Consider the following 22,543-nt stretch of genomic DNA (forward strand, 5'->3'; position numbering starts at 1 on the left):
TTTCTTCTGCACTCTTTCCAATTTAATAACATCTTTCCTATAACAAGGTGACCAAAACTGAACACAATATTCCAAGTGTGGCCTTGTCAATGTCCTGTATAACTGCCAACTTCTATACTCAATGCCTTAACTGATGAATGCCAGTATGCTGAAAGCCTTCTTCACTGCCCTGTCTACATGTGACTTCACTTTCAGAGAACTGTGAACCTGAAATCTAAGATCCCTCCGTTCTAGTACACTCCTTAAGGCCCTACCATTCACCATGTAACTTGTACCTTGATTTGACTTTCCAAAATCAAGATCTCACACTTATCTATATTAAACTCCATTTGTCATTTCTCGGCCCACTTCCCCAGCTGACCAAGGTTCTGCTGCAATTTCTGATAACCTTCCTCACTGTCCACGACACCACCTATTTTAGTGTCATCAGTAAACTTAGTAATTGCGTCTTGTGCATTCTCATCCAAATCATTGATATAGATAACAAACAGTAATGGGCCCAGCACTGACCCCTGAGGCACTCCACTAGTCACAGGCCTCCAGTCCGACAAGTATCCTTCTACTATTACCCAGTGCTTCCTTCCATCAAGCCAATTTTGAATCCAATTTACCAGCTTGTCCTGGATTCCATGTGATCTAACCTTCTACAGCAGCCTACCCTGTGGAACCTTATTAAAGGCCTTACTGAAACACATATAGACTCTGTCTACTCCCCTGCCCTCATCAACCTTTAATCAAAGATCTCTAACAAATTTGTGAGGCACGATCTCCCACTTATAAAGCCATGCTGACTACTCCTAACCAACTCTGACTTTCCAAATGCATGTATAACTTATCTCTCAGATTCTTCTCAAGTAACTTACCCACCACAGATGTTAAGCTTACTGGTCTGTAGTATCCAGGCTTTCTTTTTTATAGACCTTCTGGAATAATGGCACAGCATTCACTACTGTCCAGTCTTCGGGGACTTCACCCATGGCTAATGATGCTGAAAAATATCAGCCAGGGCCCCCGCAATTTCTTCTCTAGCTTCTTGCAGTGTTCTTCGATATATCTGGTCAGGACCAGGAGATTTATCCACCTTCATACATTCTAATATGTCCAAAACCTCCTTTCCTGTGACATGGATTGTTTCCAAGATATCACCACTAACTTTCCCAAGTTCCGATGTCTTAATGTCTTTCTCAATGGTAAACACAGAGGAGATATATTCTTTGAGAACCTCACCCATCTCCTGCAGTTCTACACATATATGTCCACTTTGGTCCTTGAGGGGCCCTTTTCTCTCTCTCTAGTTTTCCTTAAGATTTTAAGCCTAAAAAAGGTCCTTTCGGGAGTGGAATCTGCCATTCTTATCTGGCCAGGCCTGGCCTACATGTATCTCCAGTCCCATAACAATGTGGATCACTCAGTGATAGACATTTAAATGTAGGCTTAGCCAGTGATGAAGGACTTTCCTGATGAAGGGGTTATGACCAAAACATCGATTCTCTTGCTCTTCAGATGCTGCCTGACCTACTGTGCTTTTCCAGCAGTACACTCTTGACTCTGATCTCCAGCATCTACAGTCCTCACCTTCTCCTAGCCAGTGATGCCCTCATCCCATGAACGAGTGAAAAAACATAAAATGAGGATGCTTTTATGGTCCACGTTCAGTGCAATCGTATGGTTGTTTACATTGTACTCTAAAGACTACAAACTAGCTTTGTTTCATTTTGTCATAATTAAATAATGTTTTTAATACTACTTGAATGATGTAGTAGTGTTTGATTTGCCATCATGAACAATAACCACAATCCGCTGACCTAACTCTCTGGGATATCATTTCCACTAATGGTTAATTATATACACAAGGAAATTCCTCAGGGAATCTCCCACTCCTGAACCATAATCTTGGCAGAGGTTCATTGGAGCTGGAAAAGCACAGCAGGTCAGGTAGCATCCGAGAAGCAAGTGAGTCGATGTTTTGGGCATAAGCAAGGGCCTGATCTGCTGTACCTTTCCAGCGCCACACTTTTCGACTCTGAACTCCAGCATCTGCAGTCCTCACTTTCTCCTGTGAGATTGTGAATGAGATTTTGCCAAAGCTATTGTGCCTGAGAAAAAGACTCAGTGAATGATGCTTTTTTAAAAATTTTGCATGACACTATAATTATCTTGTACTTTCTGTAGATTTATAACATAGCATATCCAAATTTGTCCTTATAAATAGAATAGAAATGATGAAAACATTCCACAGATTAAGCATCTGACAATACAAAAAATAGAGAGGAATCTTATATGGCAATGAACAGTGTGAGCTATGGCGAGAGTTCTGGGACAATCACATGAGGGGTCCAGCAAGGCATTTCTCGATATCAGCAGCAACTAGCTGCATTTCCCGTCAGACTTGCGGATGTCACATTGAAATTCTTGCTAGACAGTGGTGAAATGCCTATTAATTATTACTTGTAATTGACCTCATTAACTGCATATCTCACCTCAATAATATGCTGCTTTCTCTCCTCTGATCCATCACGAAGAAACTGGTCATTGAAAATTTCCAACCTGGAAGTCAGAGCATCTACCTGGTGACTCTAGCTTTCCATTTACCCTCTTGACCCTATCTTGGACCCCTGGCAACCACATTTCAGGCATACTCCAGAGCACTAGCTGTACTACACTGCCTCCCACTTCTGTGCTTTAAAGCTGCATTTAGGGGCACACTGAAGACCATCATTGAAAGACTATTGCAAGAATTTTGCTCACAGGGCCAGGCATCCAGCTCACAGATTGGATCAGGCTGCATCCCATGGCTGCTCACTTGCTGTCTTAGATCTTACTCACCATGAACCTACCTGGATGCTCATTGCATCCTTTCATTGCCTTGAGTTCTTTCAGCATCTTGTAACTCTTGACCAAACTACTTGGCTCACTCAACTTGCCTTGCCATTCAGCACAGACAGAAAGTCAGGAAGCTAGTCATGAAAAGGTTGGCAAATATGCTGAAGATGGGGTGGGAGGAGAAAATGTGGAGTAAATGATAGTTGGAGATGGACCCCAGAGAGACAGAAAAGTAGTTGGTCAGACAAAGGGTGGGAAACAGTCAGCCTGTGAGAATGAATAGCTGCTAATTGGAACCCTCAGTAGATGTCAATGAGTAGTTTATGGTAGACAGTGATGACAAGGCCCAGTTTGTGCGGATTGTGGTAAGGACATGGGTGAAAGTTTTGAGCTCAATATTAATCTCTGAAAGCTGCAGGGTCCCCAAGTGGAAAATGAGGTGCTGTTCTTCTAGCATGTGCTGAGCTTTTTTGGAGCACTCCTGCAAGCCTGATGCAGAGATGTTGCCCAGGGAACATAGTGGTGAGTTGAAATGGCAGGCAACCGGAACAGGGTCATTATTACTGATGGAAAGTAGATGTTCTGCAGCTTAGTCATGCACTGATCAGAATCCTCTCCTGTAGGGAGCGAGGAGCCAAATGTTGGACAGCTCACCACCTTTATTGGCTCTTTTCTGTCCTATTGTGGACTGTTTTCTCATGGAATGAGAGAAAGGGAGAGATTGAGTGAGATAATTGTAAGTGGCACAGCTGTGTTGAAGTGTCCTGAGTGAGTAGGCAGTGCAGAAAAGGGTTAAGAGAGGTTGAATTTTTGGGGTATGTGAGAGCAAGTGAGAAAAAAATGTTGCATTTAATAATGAGAAGGATAGCATATGAGCCTTGGTGGCAGGTAGGTAGAGTAGCAGGGAGAAGATGGTGACACTTACCCTGGCTGACCAGAGAAGTTTGCTGAGACTGCAATGATCCAGGTGAGAATCTTGGATCAGGCTGGCAGGGTCAGGTGGCATAGCCTCCTCTGCCTGTCTTGGGAGAAGAGGATGTCTCTCTACACGACTCCATCCACTAGGATCTCTAGGTACCTGTCCACAAAGCAAGGTGTCAATTTTCCTTTATTTGCCACATCCTGGGCAAATGTCACAAACCATGCAGGGCAACTCCAGACTTGTGTGCTTATCCAGGGATACTGCAGTCATTTTGAAGATGGTGTCATCACCAGGGATGACAGTCTGTTCTGGAAGCTAAGTGCTCTTGGGTACAGTGTCTGGTATAGTTGGGCTAGCATCAGACATGAGGGTGACATAGGGGCAAGGGTGAGTTTGGGATGATAGTACAAGAAAGCCTGTTAGCCCTAAAACAGAGAAGCCCTTTGTGAAACTTGACGAAAATGACATAGACAAAGAAATGTTTCAGGTTGGTAGCCACAGTACAGTGATTTTCAGATTTCTTATTGTTGGGAGCAAATAGGGAAGATGTGATTAGTTTTCTGAAATATGTCATGAATCACATCAAAAAAACACTTATTGCAGCTACAGGTGGAAACTCTTAGTTTTAGAGCCAAGTAACATTTTTATGACCCAGTCTATAACTCCTTCTGATTCTCCCATTGTTTTGCTGCCTAAAATATCTGTTGACTGTAGCTAACTGGCCTCACTGGCTTCCCTATTTAAAAAAAACACAATCAAAAGGAAATTAAAATTCTGGATAATCTGAAAATGTTGTCACAACCAAACTGGAAAATTATTTATGATGGTTTATAAATTGTAAGCATTTGAATGGAAAGAATTGATTTTAAATGTTACCTTATATTTACTGTTGGGCTATTTTGCTACCTAATTATATCAAGATTATTATAAATTTACATATTCCTTAAGTGATCGCAAATATAAAAATGACCTATGAATAACGATTGTAGCCTGTAATGTACAGCACAAAATTGAAGCAGTTAGTTTATTTTGATTAATATATTGTTATAATTACTTTAGAATCAAGAAAGTTGATAGAGGTATTAAATAATTAAACTCCCTCCCATTTTAGACTGAACGTTGATGGTCCAGGTTGGATCACACATGTTGACCATTTCATTAGCTGTTAACAATATTTGGTCAATAAGGAGGCACAAATCTTATTTCATGGCAGAGAAAAACAGCAGAGTTTAGAATGTCAATAGGCTAATAGAAACAATGCAATATTCTTTTAACCATAATGAATATATACACAAATAGATGACACCGGTCATTTCAAATAATATTTCCTTGTTTTATTGATGAAGTCTGACTAACCACCTTGTTATTTTTCCTCTCCTAGCTGTCTCAGCTTATTGTTAATACTGGAGGTGTGGCTGCTGTCATTGATTATATCGGTGATTCCAAAAGCAATGTCAGGCTGCCTGGTATTATGATGCTTGGTTATGTGGCAGCTCACTCAGAGAACCTGGCAATGGCAGTGATTGTCTCCAAGGTTAGAGCCTGGTTCATTATCTGTGTATTACCATTACAATGACGCCTTAGAATAAGGACTATAAATTAATCTAGCTGCAAAGCATATTGGAGTGCAGTGGTATATTGATTTGCTGATTAGTACTCCCAGAGGAATTGAGGTTGCAGATGTACATTCTACAATACTCATTATTTTGTTTATTTCTATTTCAGGAAGAAGGAGGTTTATTTTATTTTAATTTAATGCAGAATGTGTCAAAGTAAATCTCAATTATGACTTTTAATTTAAATACATTAATCATGGTAATTTGTGCTTTGAATAAAATTTGATACAGTAGTCTTCAAGGTTTCTTGCTAGTGTTGTGATGTGATATTTAATTATACCCCTATCCACCCCTCTCCCAATATTATTGCTTCACCTGATTACAGATCCAGGTCTCATTGCCAGATCGAGGTGCAGTGTATGTGTAAATACTTGCTATTATTTTAGAAAAATGTAATCATTATGAGAAAGAGATTTTATCTCCGTCATCTTCTCTCTCCACCCTGGAATAGTATCTTATCTCTATTCATCCTGTTTTTATTGACAGCTCAGCCAAGATCAAAAGTATATTACATCGTGGGTGCAAACATATATGTATGCAATGAGATGGTATTTCAACCAAATTACCTTCAAGAAATTCTTGCTAAAATAATTTATTAGTTATTGATTTTGTTTTTAGAGCTGTTTTGGGCTTGACTCGGTGATGTCAATGGTGAAAAATTAAACTCCTTCCACTTTTGACACGAGTTTACAGTTTTTAACTAACGTAATTGTATTGTTAGCATTCATTCTATTTTTACAAATGGATTAACACCAACAGTTAAATAATTCTAAATCATAAATCTCGACTCTGGTGTCAGCTTTAAGCACTTCTACAGAAAGAATGACCAAATAGTTAGCACAAATCCTTTTACACTTCCGAACAACGTATTTTAATCTCTGACCCTCAGAAGGTTACACCCTTTTGCATCAGTGTGAATTTTTCTCCGTATTAACCCAGACATTCTTAGGGCCTCTCTAAGTGAGTCTGTTGTTTTGTGATGTAGATCAGCACCCACTAAAAAGTGTGATTTCATTTAGGAACTTTAAAACTGTAAGAGTTTGGCAACATTCATCCTATCAGTCTGTGCTGCATTTGTACAAGGCTCTGTAAATGAAAAGACAGTCTGAAAATACACTGTGCAATTTAGCTCTGGCTAGTAAAATAAATTTCTTTACCTATAATTAATCATCTTTTACATCTGATATTCATTGAAACTGTTAGTTTCAAAGCCCATTTTTCAGGCTGCAATACTTCACAACTTAGTTAATGCCAATTTGAAAATCATTCATGCTTTAAACAGGATGAAATTACTCTGCTCGTTTCTATTTTGTCAAAAATGTTCTGCTGTTGATCAGTCTGGTTCAACTCAGGACTATCAAAACAAGTTCAAACAATAGCAGGCAGCTTCAAGTATTAGGCAACCCTTTTATTGCCACTCTCAAAAGATCAATTTGGAATTTCATATTATTGGCCTTCCAAAAGTGTGACCAGCCTAAGAAAGAAATTTTCATTCTTATTTTATATGTATAATTTCAAGAATACTCGCTTGCTGCACTAAGTGAAGTATTAATAAAACTTGAAATAGAGTGTTAGACATGTTGTAACTAGCAATCCAATAAGGTAATATGAGTTGTCAAAATGAGCTATGATTAGACACAGAAGTTGGACTTGGCATCCTATAAAATTTGTAGAATTATGGGAAAATACTTAAAACATTAAGATCTATTTTGTAGAAAGTTGAAAAATACTACAGATGTAATCATGTAATTTTATCAAACAGATGGGCTAGTAATCTATGTCTCCACATCAAGCAGTGGTGGATCTTGCGTGCATATAGATCTTCACCTTGCCATTAATTATTTCAGCACAAAATGAATAGCGATTTGAGTTAATTATTACTATTACAATCTGCATCTTGTTGCGAGATTGATACATAAAAGTCAATTGTAGTTTTAATGTAGAACTGTTTAGCCCTGCAGTTAAGAGTTTTGGTCAAAAATACTTTGAAGACTATTTAAATTCAGCTAGTTACATTAGCAGTAGTTTCATTAAAACAAAATTCTCAAAACATATATGAAAGTATAGTCAAATTTACAATACTGTTGTCAATCATAATTAATTTTGATTTAACAATAATATCATTTAAGGCTAAAATAAAAGAATCACCATTTTCCTTCAGTGGTTACTATGTTCAGTCTGGCATTTTAGACTATCAGGGCTGCCAAAATAGAAAGGTCATACTGTAATGTTAGACAAAGAACTGGTGAGATGCCTTAAGCATATATATCCCAATTATCTTTCCACAGCAGCGTGTTTCTAATAAAATATAATTGTTCTATTCCTCATTATAAAATAGATTTTTGTAATTTTTGTGTCAGATACAAGCATGCCTTTGATCTGGTTTTAAATATGGAAACAACATTTAAGAAAAATAATTCATTGTTATGTTCAAAACTGAACAAAGTAAATGTTTAGATATGTCATTTAATTTTTACATGTTATAGTTTGAGATGAACTGCGACTTCCCTTAAGATGCATCACTTCTCAATTTTTGTGTATTTTCCACAGTAGATACTGTGCTGGTGATATGCGTAATGGAGCTTCAAGCTAAGGATTTCACTAGCCTTGACATTCTGTCAAACTGAAAAAATGCCGGCTCTAATACACTGAACAGCTGTGTGCTGAACTGCTCTTTCACCCATTAGGAAGATGTGTAGTGTAGAAATAAAGAACTGTATTTTTCCCCTCTAAAATTGCTTATTAGTATAAGCCTATCACGTGTACTGTCTCTGACTAAGACTGCGTGCTTCTGATCAACACTACAGGGGGTGCCTCAGTTGGCTATCTGCCTGTCAGAAGAACCAGAAGACCACATTAAGGCAGCGTCTGCTTGGGCCCTGGGGCAGATAGGAAGACACACTCCAGAGCATGCACGTGCTGTTGCTGTGGCAAATGTTCTGCCAAAGCTCCTTGCACTCTACATGCAGACTGGAAGCTCTGAAGACCTTCAGATTAAGGTAAAACATGCATCATGCCTGTCATTTTTGATCCCACTTGCAAATACAGTGCCAAATTTAACTATAAAGCAGTTAAGATTTTTTTTCTTTTATCTCCTATTTAAAGATTAGGAAAGCTTACTATTCAGATAATAATGAATTATCTTTTACTTTTTTTAATCTTTTACTTTTTTTACTTATTTACCAAATAAGTATTTAAACAGTTCTTTATATGGGTAGTCTTTTAGGAAATTGATTTTAAAGTGTGTATTAATGCTGAATTATCTCTAGTAACAAGAATTAATCCTGATCTCCTGTCAATAATGTTTACCAAGGGGATAATAGCTGGCTTGAAATGTGTCACAGTAGAGAGCTAGATGATGTCATAAACCATGAAAGTGAAGCTCAAGTGGTTAATTACAGAATTTCTATTCCCTAGACATAACCTGGTTAACGAAATGCAAGCCAGCTGTTCTTTGTTATAAATCTCATTTTTCTGAAAATCCTTGTGATTTCTGGAAATTGTGGTAAAATAAGATGACAGGAAACATTTCATATCTATTAAAGTAGAAGATACATTATTTATCTCTATGTCTAACCCTTTTCACATAAACATATCCCTTCAGCATTGTTCTTGACTGTGTTAAAAACCACGTGATTAATTTTAAAAATTGTTACTTTATTATTTAAGTTTTTGAAAAAATGAACATGAAGTAAAAATGTTTTGTTTATGTGATGATGTAAATTGTATTTTGTGCATTACCATGGTCTTGAACCTATCACAATAACTTATAAGCATGGGTGTCATTTACTCATTTATTGTGCTTATCAGTGGGATCAGTTGATTGTGGGAACATTGTATCCAGTGAGAGCTTAGCATGTTTGCTGTTGACCACCTTTGTTTTATAATTAATCAGGTGATAATTGAAGAAGGTGTTATGAAGTGCACTGCTGTATGTTTTTGAGAGTCTTACTTGAATAATGCGTTTTACTAGAACATGATACTATCTAGTATGGATTATAACATAACTAGTCATCTTAAACTAGTCATTAGAAGGCATACCAAATGAAAATTTTTAAACTGGGTACATTGCATACATTTAAAGATTACAGGTTCTCTCCAACTATTATATTTAGAGCAAGTAGAAAAACACTGTTGATTTATAGATAAAAATCAGTTGACTACTTGTGCTGCTATTAGTTGATTTTTTTTCAAAAATGTCTTCATGTTGGTAGGATGAAAGGGCAGGTACATGATTGTCCAGAAGCTTTTGTGCATTTGATGACCAATGAAAGCACATCAAACTGGAAGTGCAGATTCTTTAAAGAAACTGCATTCACTCTGTTGGGCTGCATAAACAATAGTTTATTACAATAAAAGGTACCTGCACAATGTTGCGTTTCCTATTTTTAGTCTTGTAAATGACTTTATACCGAATTGAAATAATGAGTTGTCAGCAAGTCATTGCAAAATTTTCCTCTGTTCTTGTGTTAACAATTGAGAAATTAATGTACACAATGTGGAATCATCTGTATGGTTCAGCCAATGAGTTTACAGCTGGATGAAAACAATTCTAAATGATATTGTGAAGAAGGCTGCTAAAACAGTTCACAGTTAGGACATTCAGAAACTAATTTTGATAATATTAGCAAACAAATATTTCCTTTTTCATATGATACTATGCTATTAACAGACATTTTAAAGGAGTGCTTCTGTGAAAAAAAGAGGTAAATGTCATGTGGCAGGAACCTGCTCAGCAGTGGAGCCCTTGACCTTGGAACTTTGAATGGGTGATGCTGAGGACATTTGTGTGTGGGTGGCCATGACATGTTCCTTGATTTGAACTTCCTAGAATTGGAAGGGAACAGGCAGAATTTTGATACAGGGATCAGCCACCTGTGGAATGGAGAGATAAATGGGAAGGGATGGGGCTGGGGAGAAGGTAGCAAAGAGTACAATAGGTGGATGGGGATGGGGATAAAGTTGATAGGTCAGAGGGGAGGGTGGAGCAGATAGGTGGGAAGGAAGATTGGCAGGTAGGGCAGATCATGCAGATGGTGTTCAGCTGGAAGGTTGGAACAGGGGTAAGTTGGGGGAGGGGGAATGAGGAAACTAGTGAAGTCCGCTTTGATGCCCCGGGGATGAAGTGTCCCGAGGCGAAAAATGAGGCGTTCTTCCTCCAGGTGTTGGGTGGTGAGGGAGTGGCGGTGGAGGAGGCCCAGGACCTGCATGTCCTCGGCAGAGTGGGAGGGGAAGTTGAAATATTGGGCCACGGTGTGGTGGGGTTGATTGGTGCGAGTGTCCCGGAGCTGTTCCCTAATGCGCTCCACGAGAAGGCATCCAGTTTCCCCAGTGTAGAGGAGATCACATTGGGAGCAATGGATACAATAAATGACATTGGTGGATGTGCATGTGAAACTTTGATGGATGTGGAAGGCTCTTTTTGGGGCCTTGGATGAAGGTGAGGGAGGAGGTGTGGGTGCAGGGTTTGCAATTCCTGCAGTGGCAGGGGAAGGTGCCAGGAGGGGAGGGTGGGTTGTTGGGGGGTCGTGGACCTAACCAGGTAGTCGCAGAGGGAATGGTCTTTGCAGAAAGCAGAAAGGGGTGGGGAGGGAACTATATCCCTGGTGGTGGGGTCCGTTTGGAAATGGTGGAAATGTCGGTGGATGATGCGGTTTATGCAAAGGTTGGTATGGTGGAAGGTGAGGACCAGGGGGGTTCTGTCCTTGTTACAGTAGGAGGGATGGGGTTTGAGAGCGGAGGTGCAGGAAGTGGATGAGATACGTTGGAGGGAATCTTCAACCACCCCCTAGTCTTCTCCTGCAAGGGACAAGAGAGCAAAAGATATTGATGCTACACTGAAAATGGCAGGGGATGAGCCTTGAGGAGAGGTGGGTGCAGTAGCTAATTCACCACTTCCTTCAAGGCTCATCCCATCCCATTGTGACTTAGCAGGGACAGAAGTGTGGCACTTACCCTCCTGAAGATGAGGTCTTTAACCTTGTTGTAGCAATGCTGGCTGTTCCTCTGTACTGAAGGTATTGGCCTGACCAGGGTCATGACCTGGAGCAGGTGCCAAATACTGGTTGCTTGATCTTCTCTAGTGCTTCAGGAAGAAAACAGTCCTCCTCCACACCACCCATCCACGAAGACCTCCAGGACCCTGCCATTGATGTTCAGACATCTTCAGAACTCCTGTCTTTCAACAAACCGGGCAGGCACAGCTTCCTTTTAAAGATGCTGCCAGCACTAACAATGCCAATCGTTTGGCAAATATCTGGTGATTGGTGACTTCTTCCAGAAGTGGCAGCTGGCAGAATGGAGCTAGAATCTACTGAGTGGTGAGGTAGGATATTTCTGATGAAGGGCTTATACCTGAACATTGATTCTCCTACTCCTCGGATGCTGCCTGACCTGCTGTGCTTTTTCAGTGCCACACTCTTGACTCTGATCTCCAGCAACTGCAGTCCTCACTTTCTCCTAGGATGTTAAGAAGGTAATAAAAGCAGAAGTTGCTGGAAAAGCTCATAGGGTCTGGCAGTGTCTGTAAAGAGAAATCAGAGTTAACGTTTCGGGTCCATTGACCCTTCCTCAGAACTCCCTAATGTTCTGACGAAGGGTCACTAGATCCGAAAAGTTATCTCTGATTACGCTTCACAGATGCCGCCAGACCTGCTGAACTTTTCTAGCAACTTCTGTTTCTATTTCTGATTTATAGCATCCCCAGTTCTTTCAGTTTTTATTAAGAAGGCAAGTTTGGTAACATGGGGCAAGGGATCATACTAGACCTCGTAGAAAGAAACCTTCTGTGAAACTCGACAAGTCTGACAGTTAGCCAAAAGAACATCTTAATCCATATATCTTCCATCTTTTATGCCTTTTACTTGGACTTGCTTCTCAATTCTAAACTGGGTGTTATGTTACTTTCTTCTCACATTTAATAACTAATAAGCTCACTCTTCTGTCATCTCAAAGCCTTGTTAAATTGGCTCTTTTTAAAATACACAATTGGGGGTTTTAAGATGGCGGCATCTGAGAGGATCACACTGCAGAGCTTTGCATCGCAGCAGGAGCAGGACTGTCCTTTAACCCACCCAACCCAGGTCATCAGGGTTTCTTGGGGCATTGGAAAGATTGTGGAGCCCCAAGAAACATTTAAAAATTGACTTACCTATATTTTCAGCTGTCCAGAAAAGGGAGGAGGAGCATCTGAGGCCAGGCCGGCAGCTCAGTCTGCAGCAGCCTCAGAGCAGATTACTTTCCAGGACTTGGTAAACCAGCTCTCGAAATCTCGCGAGCTGTTGGGGAAACAGATTGAAGAGAAGCTGGCTCCAGTCTCTCTCTCATGCTACAGAAGCATGAGCAGCCGCTGAGAGACCTGGAGAGGAGGACGGATGAGGTGGAGGCACAGGTTCACAGTGGTGGAAGCTGATGCCAGTTCATTCAAGGAAGAGATCCAAGCCCTGAAGACGCAGGTTCGTAATTTGCATGACCAAGTGGATGATCTTGAAAACGGGCAGGAGAAAAAACATTTGGATTATCGGTCTGCCTGAGGGTAAGGAAGATTGGCTTCCGAAATTCCTTGACTTGGAGACTGGCATGAGAGGATTGAAGATAGAGAGAGCTCACTGGATCGCAGCACGGAGGTTGGGTCTGGGTCAATGCCCTCATCCTTTCCTGGTGTGGTTCCATCATTATCGGGATGAGGAGAGAGTCATGGAGGCTTCCAGACTCCAGGGGAAGGATCCAAACGCCCTAATTTACGAGGGGTCTAAGATCATGTTTTTTCAGGACTTTGCAGCGGCGGTGATCCAGAAACAAAAATCGTATGATCGTGTCAAGAAAAGATTGAAGGAGCTTGGGATTCAGTACTTCCTGATATTCAGTAGTGCTTCGGATCACCTTAGATGGATCCATGCATCTCTGATCATGCTCCAGTGTACCACATGGTTAAAATTAATGACGTTACAGTGGATTCAAGGTATTGGCGAATGGACCCCTTTATTCTCATGGACAACAAGTTTGTGGAGTATTTCTCTTGGGAACTTCGGGCATTCCTAGACATCAACATAGGCTCAGCTGATACTCATCTGTTCTCTGGGAAACTGCCAATGTTTATGCCAGAAGGTTAGTTATTTCATATTCCCCAAGTAGGAAGCGGCAGAAGGGTGAGCACCAACATCTCCTTGAAGCATGGTTGAAAGCAGCCGAGAAGGCCTATTTTGACAGACCCTCGTTGGTCAAACTACAGAGGATTACGGCACTGCGGTCTGCACTAAATTCCGTGCTCACGCAGACAGCAAATAAGGAGCTGGCTTTTGCAAAGCAAAGGTTATACAAGCATGGTGACAAGCCAGGCAAATACTTAGCATATCTTGCCAGAAAGAGGAGTGCCCCACAAACCATTACAGTGATTAAGGCAGGGTCTGGGAACCTAACATGTGATTCTAAAAGAGTAATGTGGCATTCCAGAGATTCTACTCTGTTATATCAGTCTGAGAACTGTGAGGAGGGGCAGGCCAACATGGAATCCTTTTTTAGAGATCTGAAACTCCCGGTTGTGACTCCCGAACAACAGTCATTTCTCAATGCCCCATTATCAGAGCAAGAAGTGCAGGAAGCTGTGAGGCACCTTCAGAGTGGAAAGGTGCCTGGTCCTGATGGACTTCCCAGTGAATTCTATAAGGAATTTATCAGTATACTATCAGGTCCGATGCTGAATATGTTCAATGATTCATACAATCATCATTGTCTCCCACCATCTCTGAGAGAGGCCAATATTTCACTTATCCTTACAAAAGGGAAGGATCCGGAAGACTGTGCTTCATACAGGCCCATCTTGCTCTTAAATGTCGACTTTAAGATCCTCTCTAAGGCTCTTGCATTAAGGCTGGAGACTGTGTTACCCTTTATAATTAAAGAGGATCAGACGGGCTTCATAAAGGGTCGCAGATCCTTCAATAATGTTAGGAGGCTGCTTAATGTAATTCAAGCATGCCAACAGCAGTCAATACAGGGATTGGTGATTTCTTTAGATGCAGAGAAGGCATTTGACTGAGTTGAGTGGCCGTACCTTTTCTATACTCTAGACCGGTTTGGTCTGGGTGAAGTTTTCATTAGATGGGTAAACGTTCCCTACAGTGTACCTCTCGCTGCTGTCATTACCAATGGGGTACGATCAAGCAATTTTAATATTTCTAGGGGCAGCCGGCAGGGCTATCCCCTTTCACCATTACTTTTTACGTTGGTGATTGAACCGTTGGCAGAAGCCATTCGTGGGGATCTCAATGTATCAGCTCCAGAAGTGGGATCAAAATTACATAAGATCTTGCTGTATGCAGATGATGTTCCAATTTTCTTGACAAATCCAGCAGTCTCAGTGCCTTGCCTGATACAATGCATTCACGCGTTTGGCGCTTTGTCTGGGTATAAGATTAATTTTGCTAAATCAGAGGCTATGCCTATGGGTGGTCTTACGAAAGAGTTGGCTCTTGAGAGTGACTATATATTCCCATTTAGGTGGTCACAGGAGGGTTTTGTGTATTTGGGCTATTCATCACTCCAGTTCTGGATTGGCTGTTCAAAGCCAATTTTACTCAATTATTTGAAAAAATTAAACAAGATCTCCAAAGATGGAAGGCACTTCCAGTCTCATGGTTGGGTCGGATAGCGCTTATTAAGATGAATATTCCTCGTATGCTATACCCTATATGGATGCTCCCCTGATTTTCAATAAACAAACACTCAGGAGACAGAATGGTTGGTTCAGCTCCTTTACCTGGCACCGTAAACGGCCCCTCATTAAATTAGCCAAACAGCAGTTGCCTCACAGGTTGGGGGATATAGACCTTTCGGACATTAAAAATTACCAATTAAGCTCACTTTTGACCTACATAAGTGATTGGGTTTGTGAGGACTCTCTTTCAATATGGCTAGATATCGAAGTCTCCCAGGCAAGGTGCCCCCTTACCAGTTTGCTGTTTTTGGACAAGGTGAGGAAAGTTAGGGAATATTGCTATAACCCAATAGTCATCAATACTGTTAAAGCATGGAAGGCAATTCGGCAAATGGAAGGTAATATTGGCAAAATATCTTTGTTTACACCTTTAGTGGGTATGCCGAGTTTTCAACCAGGTCTGATAGATTCAGGATTTAAACGTTGGGCAGCTAGGGGTATATCTTGCATGGGTGATTTACTTGAGGGAGATCTAATGATGTCCTTTGTACGGAAGTACGAGTTACCTAATAGAGATCTCCTTTTGTTTTTTTCAAGTTAGGGATTTTATTCAAAAAAGGACCACACTTTTGACTGATCCCTACAAATCTGACATAGAAAGAGGGGTACTAAGGGCTAAGAGTACACTCTCTGTCAGTACTCTATATCACCAATTGGGGGGGTGCCACCTCAGATGAGTCTAATCGACTCTGCAAGATGTGGGAAAGAGAGCTGGGTGTTGAAGTTTCTTCAGAGGCATGGGAGGATATTTGGGAGAATGCAAGGAAGATATCAATTTGCAATAGGACCCATGCTTTACAGCTGAAGATTCTCCACAGGGTCCACTTAGCCCCAGACTGTTTGTCAAAATTTAAACCAGGGGTATCTTCAGCATGCCCCAAGTGCAAGGTCTGTATGGGTACTCTTACCCTTTGTCTTTGGTCTTGTGACAGGCTTCAAACATATCGGAGCGCTGTGGTGGGTGCAATGGAGAGGATTTTAGGTGTAGGGGTGGAGAAGGGCCCTATTTCGCTCCTTTTGGGCCTACCCATTGTATTTCCTGCAGACTCGCATAAGGCAAAACTTTTCAATATTCTTACATTCTGTGCAAGGAAGAATATCTTGCTAGGTTGGATATCAGAAACACCCCAGGCCTGTCGGGTTGGCGGAAGATTATTATGGAGCATATTTCTCTGGATTTTCTCACAAATATGGTACACCACAAAACTGAGAATTTTTACAAGACATGGCAACCCTTTTTGAAATACCTGGACACAGATTTATCTGCCACACTAACAAGGGCTTTTATATAGCCGTAACGATTGTGTTTCATGAGTCCAACATCCAGGCCGGAGGAACTGTGAATGTATGAGTGTTTTGTTTGGCTGGGCTGAGTTAATACTATTTATTTGTTTGTTGTTAGATATTTATTTAGTGAATTAAATAACTAGTTTTGGTTTTTTTAAATTTTATACTTCTCTAGATATATTTCTACGTTCGTATAGAGAGTGGGTTGGGGAATACTCTTTTTATTATTTGGGTTTAGTTTTGTACTATTTTTGTAATGTTTTGAATTGCATTGTTTTGTATTTGTTGTAATATTTAAAAATCTATTTTTTCTTAATAAAAATATATTATATAAAAAATACACATTCATTTGGTCTGGGAGAAAGGTAAGAACAATGGAGGAGATTCTTTCTCAATTATGTTATGATCAACCAACAGGGTGAGTGAATAAAGAAGGGGAGCCAATTTATCCCTCCTCACCTAGGAATTTAACAATGTAAGCTATGTCTTTCAAACTGTAGTAAATTTGGGAAACTTGATTGAGGTCCGGTTGTAAGAAATTAGGAGCTTGTAGTCGCAGTTTGAATGCATAGATAAAATGAAAGAATTAGAGTGGGTAACTTTGTCACTTTGAAGCTAAATTTTGAAAGAAACTGCCAAAGGCTGACTTGAGTTTGCACTGTTACAGTATAGAGGTTTCTGCATTCACCTTCCTGGGAGATGTTAGGGACAGTTACCTGCGAGGATTTTAAAATTCTGTCACTTGAACAATTAAAGTGAAAAAAGTCATAGCCTATTTTTATAATTCAAATACTCCATTTCTGGCAACATTGTGGTTAATCTTTTCTGAACCCTTTCGAATTTAATAATATGCTTCCTATAACAAAGTACTCTTGAAGACGCCTCACCAACATCCTGTACAACCTCAACATCACGTCCCAGTTCCTATCCTCAAATGTCTGAGCAGTGAAGGCAAATGTGCTAAACAACTTAACCACTACTCTACCTGTGATGTAAATTTTAACTAATTACATACCTGAACCCCTCGCTGTCTGTCTGTTCTACAACACTACCCAGAGCCCGACCATTAATTGTATAATTCCTGTAGTTGGTTGTTTTACCAAAATACAATTCCTCACGTTTATTCAAATCAAATTCTATCTGCCACTTGTCAGCCCATTGACCTAATTGATCAAGATTTCTTTGCAGTCTTAGATAATTTTCTTTACTGTCCACTATACCACCAATTTTGGTGTCATTTGCAAACTTACTAACATGCCTCCGATATTCTCATCCAAATCATCTATGTAAATGACAAACAAAAGTGCACCCAGTACCGATCTCTGTGGAATACAGATGGTCACAGGCCTCCAGTCTGAAAAACAGCCTTCCACCGCCACCCTCTCTGTCTCCTACCGTAAAACCAATTTTGTATTCAGTTGGCAAACTCACCTTAAATCCCATGTGATATAAATTTATTAATTAATCTACCATGCAGAACCTTATCAAAGACTTTACTAAAGTCCAAGTAAACAACATTTACTGCTCTGTCCTCCTCAACCTTTTTGATCACTTTCTCAAAAAACTCAATGATGTTTATGAGGCATGATTTCCTTCACACAAAACCACGTTGACTATCCCTAATCCTTGCTTGCCTTACCAAATGCATGTAAATCCTATCTTTCAGAATCACCTCCAACAACTTATCCACCACCAGTAAAAGACTCACAAGTCTCCAGTTCCCAGGCTTTTGCTTACAGTATTTCTAAGTAAAGGCACAATATTAGTCACCCTCCAGACCTTCAGCTCCTTACCCATGGTTATAGATAAATTAAATATTTCAGCCAGCAGCCCGACAATTTTCTCCCAAGCTTCCCACAACATCCTGGGATACGGACGTCCAGCACTTCCTCTTCTTTAGTGTGAGCTGTTTTCAAACTACCAGTATGTATTTCCCTGAGTGCTTTGGCCTCCATTTCTTTCTCCACAATACAAACTGATGCAAAATATTAATTTAACATCTCTCCCATCTCCTAGATTCAACACAAAGACAAACTGGTTGATCTTTAATGTGCTGTACTCTCGCTCTAGTTGCCCTTTTACTCTTAATGTACTTGTAGAATCTCTTTGGATTATCCTTAATTATATTGGCCAAGACTATCTCATTGTCTTTCAATTTCCCTCTTAAGAATGCCCCTGTTCATTTTATACTCTTCAAGACATTCATTTGATCCCAGTTGTCTATATCTAATTTATGATTTTTTTTATTCTTGACAAGAACCTCAATATCTTTATTCATCCATTATTCCCTGATTTTACCAGCTTAACCTTTCATTCTAACAGGAACATAATGTCTCTGAACTCTTGTTATTTCACTTTTGAAAGCCTCCCACTTGTCTGTCGTCCCTTTACCTGGGAATAGTGTTCTCTAATCGTCTTTTGAAAGTTCTTGTAGGGGTAAGAAATCAGAAGTCAATTACAAAAAAAAATCAAGTTAAGTCAAATCAAATCAAGTCAAAGAATTCCAACAACTCCATTTGATTTTCAATAATGGTGGCATGGTGGCACAGTGGTTAGCACTGCTGCCTCACAGCGGCAGAGACCTGGGTTCAGTTCCCGCCTCAGGCGACTCTCTGTGTGGAGTTTGCACATTCTCCCCGTGACTGCATGGGTTTCCTCTGGGTGCTCCGGTTTCCTCCCACAGTCCAAAAATGTACAGGTGTGGTGAATTGGCCATGCTAAATTGCCCGTAGTGGTAGGTAAAAGGGTAAAGGTAGGGGAATGGGTCTGGGTGGGTTGCTCTTCGGAGGGTCAGTGTGGACTTGTTGGGCCGAAGGACCTGTTTCCACACTGTAAGTAATCTTATCTAATCTAAAGAATGCTAGAAGAACAGAGAGTAACCAGGATTAGACAGATGGCCACATTAGCTAATGATTAAAAGCTGATCCACAAATCTCTAGTCTAGAAGATAGTCCTTCCCTATAATTCCAACCAACTGAAAATAGTAAAGAGGCAGGGAAAATGATAAGAAACAGATTGCCAATGGGAAAGGGAAATGCAGCGACCCCTCATTAGGACAGAACGGTTGGTACTGAGATGGAAAATGAGTCCTACTGCATCCATCTTCAATTACTTAGGCATGCAGGCCACCAGAATGTTGGTGGAAATGACCTACAATGGGAACAAAAGGATGAAGAGCCCTTTTAAAGTGAAAGTCAGGAGGTTTAGAGGGGATTTAAAGAAAAATGTTTTCACCCAGAGAATGGTCGGTGTCTGGAATGCACTGCCTGGAATGGTAGTTGGAGCAGGTACATTCAAGGCTATGGGCCTAGCATGTGAAAGTGTGACTACTGTAGGTAGTAGGGTAGCTTTGGTGGTACAGACACAATGGGCCTATGGACCTCTTCTGTACTGTATGATTCTGTGATTTATGATTTCAGATGGTGAAATCTTATAGGAGTCTGAGTGATGTAAGCTATGGTGATGCAGAATTAGACAAGAAGATTGGAGATGCTGTCTCAACGTTGGGAGCACCTCACTCCATCTTTTATGCTTTTATGCTTACAATTGACACGACAAGTGTGCAGGGTTAGTCGTGTTGGATGTTAGGATAGGTGAGAGTGAGTGAGGGAAGATGTTGCAGGCAATAGTGAGAACGGCAGAGCATGAACTGTGGTGGGAAATGGGTGCAGTAGCATAGATAAAGTGAGTGTGAGGCAGAGAGGAGTGTGGCACTTACCTTAGTATAACAAAGAATGGACATTCCTCTGCATCATTGAAATGGCACTGACCTGGTTGGCGACCTTGGAATAGCTGCCAGGGTCTGTTTACGTGGCCGCCTCTGCCTGTCCTCCATGAAGAGGACTCCTCTCCTTCACTCCACCCTAACCTACAAGGCCTCCAAATCACTGTTGGAGAATCACAGTGCCATCTTCTTCTCTGACGTGTTCATATTCTGACCGTCACTGAGCAGGGCACCTTTGGAATGCTCGTGCTCATCTAGGTGTACAGTGGCCTTCTCACGATGGCATAACCTTAAGACTATGGCAAAATGGGGCTGGAATTACATATGTGAGTTAGGGGCATTGGTAGTTAACTGATGCATCTTTAGACTTCAGTAGGCCCTGTGGTGAAAATCCCTCCAAAAACCATGACGCAATTTGGATGTGGCCATAAAAACATCAGGTTCAATAGAGTTGCTAATGGTCTGGGCTCTGTGCTTACTGATTACATAAAGCAGACACAGAAACTGCAAGCAGGCTACTACTATTACTACTTTTACAGGCACTAAAGGTAGAGCAGTAACTTTATATTGGAACCTCACATTTTATAATGCCCTCTAACCATCCTTTAAGGTATAATGCCTGTCTGGTCTGAGATCTGTTCAATAATGCAACATGAGCTGCTAGTTAAATTAGTTGTAGGACAACTACATTTCCAACAATTTTAGTTCCTACAGATTGATATTGGCACAATACTTCCCAAGTTGTTCACTAGTGGAAAACTAAATCAATTTGCTGCTCATCTGAAGCTGTGATGCTAATTTAACTGAAAAAAACATTTATCTAATAATCTATCTCTTTTGCAGTTGTAAGGATAAAATTACTATCAAAAAGAAGTGAACTATACTGATGCTGAAATTCTTTCATCAGAGCAACTTTCATTGGCATTGGTTTCTCATTGCTTGGTTTAACTGTTTTTGTATTAATTGGATGATGTGGATCATACTTTGTATAATATTGTTGAATTGTTATGTAGATTTATATCAATTCAAACATTGAATTTTATTTACAATTTGTTAGTATTTTTGATTTGACTCAATGCTGTGTTTAAAGTCATTGCCTTCCATATCTGACCAAACAAGTAGTGCCTCATTTCAGAGATCTATAACTGAGCCAACTGCAAACATTCAGGCAGTTCGATGTTTCGATCCCAGGAATGTCAGACATGATGTGTTGCAAATTCCAAACATTGTTTTCAACAGATGCTTTACAACTTCACTCTGTCTTTCTACTTCAACAGGCTAAAAAGGCCCTGAAAAATATCCTGCAGAAATGCACATATCTGCCAGCTCTTGATCCACTACTACATGATGCTCCTCCCAATGTCCTTAAACATGTTGTTGGACAATATAGTAAGGTAAGAAATACACTTCATTTATATCAAAGATCCATTGACCCACTAATGTGAATCAAATGTTGTGTTTACTAGAAGCTGATGGATGTGTTCATCTTTAGTGTGGATGATAGATTTTGGAGTATACAAAAAAATCAATTGTATTTTCTATAATGCTTAATTGATAGTTTTTGTTTCATTGTACAATCAGAAGTTGCATTTATAATGTGTCTTTCACAATGTCAGGATGATTCAAAGTGCTTTACCGTTCGTTCAGTTTTGAAATGTAGTCACTGGTGTAATTTAGTGAAATGCCAAAGCCAGTTTGCACATCATAAAATTCCACAAGTAGCAGTGAGAAAAGGAGCAGGTAATTGATTTTAGTGATATTAATTGAGGCAAGGTATTGTGCAGGCCATTGTTGAGACTTCTCTGCTTTCTTTGGAATAGTGGTCTACTATTCCAAAGTAGACACTTGGACTTCCAAGTGTCGGTACTCCCTTGATACTGAACTAAGATAGTAGCCAGATTATTTTACTTAAATCTCAGGAGTAGGGGTTGAATCCATAACCTTGTCACTAAAAGGGCATAGCCTTTGTTTGAAGTGGTGCTGGAGGACAATTGTAGAATCATAGAGTTGTAGAGATGTACAGCACAAAAGAGCCTTCGGTCCAACACATCCATGCCGACCAGATATTCCAACCCAATCAAGTCCCACCTGCCAGCAACCAGCCCATATCTCTCCAAACCCTTCCTATTCATATACCCATCCAGATGCCTTTTAACTGTTGCGATTGTACTAGCCTCCACCACTTCCTCTGGCAGCTCTGTGTGAAAAAGGTGCCCCTTAGGTCTCTTTTAATTGGAGTGGGGCAGTCAGGCATAATTCAGCTCTTATTTTAAAATCAAATGTGACTTCCTTACTTTTATATTTCTATTCTAAAATGATATGTCCTAATTATAATAGAAGGCCCCTTTTCTAAGTTTGGTATATTGTAATTATAACTCCCATTAGCAGCACTAGTTGCATTCATGACATGGCCAAGCAGATTGAGTATGAACCTACAAAGCCTTCCAACACACACC

The 22,543-nt window shown here is 40.3% G+C and overlaps 1 protein-coding gene across 1 annotated transcript in view; it reads left to right on the forward strand.

Moving 5' to 3' along the window:
- The window catches only part of spag6 (sperm associated antigen 6), a 188,355-nt gene that overhangs the window by 121,671 nt on the left and 44,141 nt on the right, over positions 1-22,543 (forward strand). Inside the window, exons 7-9 of the mRNA XM_060825574.1 lie at positions 5,127-5,279; positions 8,169-8,360; positions 21,365-21,481. Coding sequence (XP_060681557.1) covers positions 5,127-5,279; positions 8,169-8,360; positions 21,365-21,481 — 462 coding nt within the window. The remainder of the gene's footprint in view (positions 1-5,126; positions 5,280-8,168; positions 8,361-21,364; positions 21,482-22,543) is intronic.

Source organism: Hemiscyllium ocellatum, chromosome 5, assembly GCF_020745735.1.
Source record: "Hemiscyllium ocellatum isolate sHemOce1 chromosome 5, sHemOce1.pat.X.cur, whole genome shotgun sequence".
Taxonomy (NCBI): Eukaryota; Metazoa; Chordata; class Chondrichthyes; order Orectolobiformes; family Hemiscylliidae; genus Hemiscyllium; species Hemiscyllium ocellatum.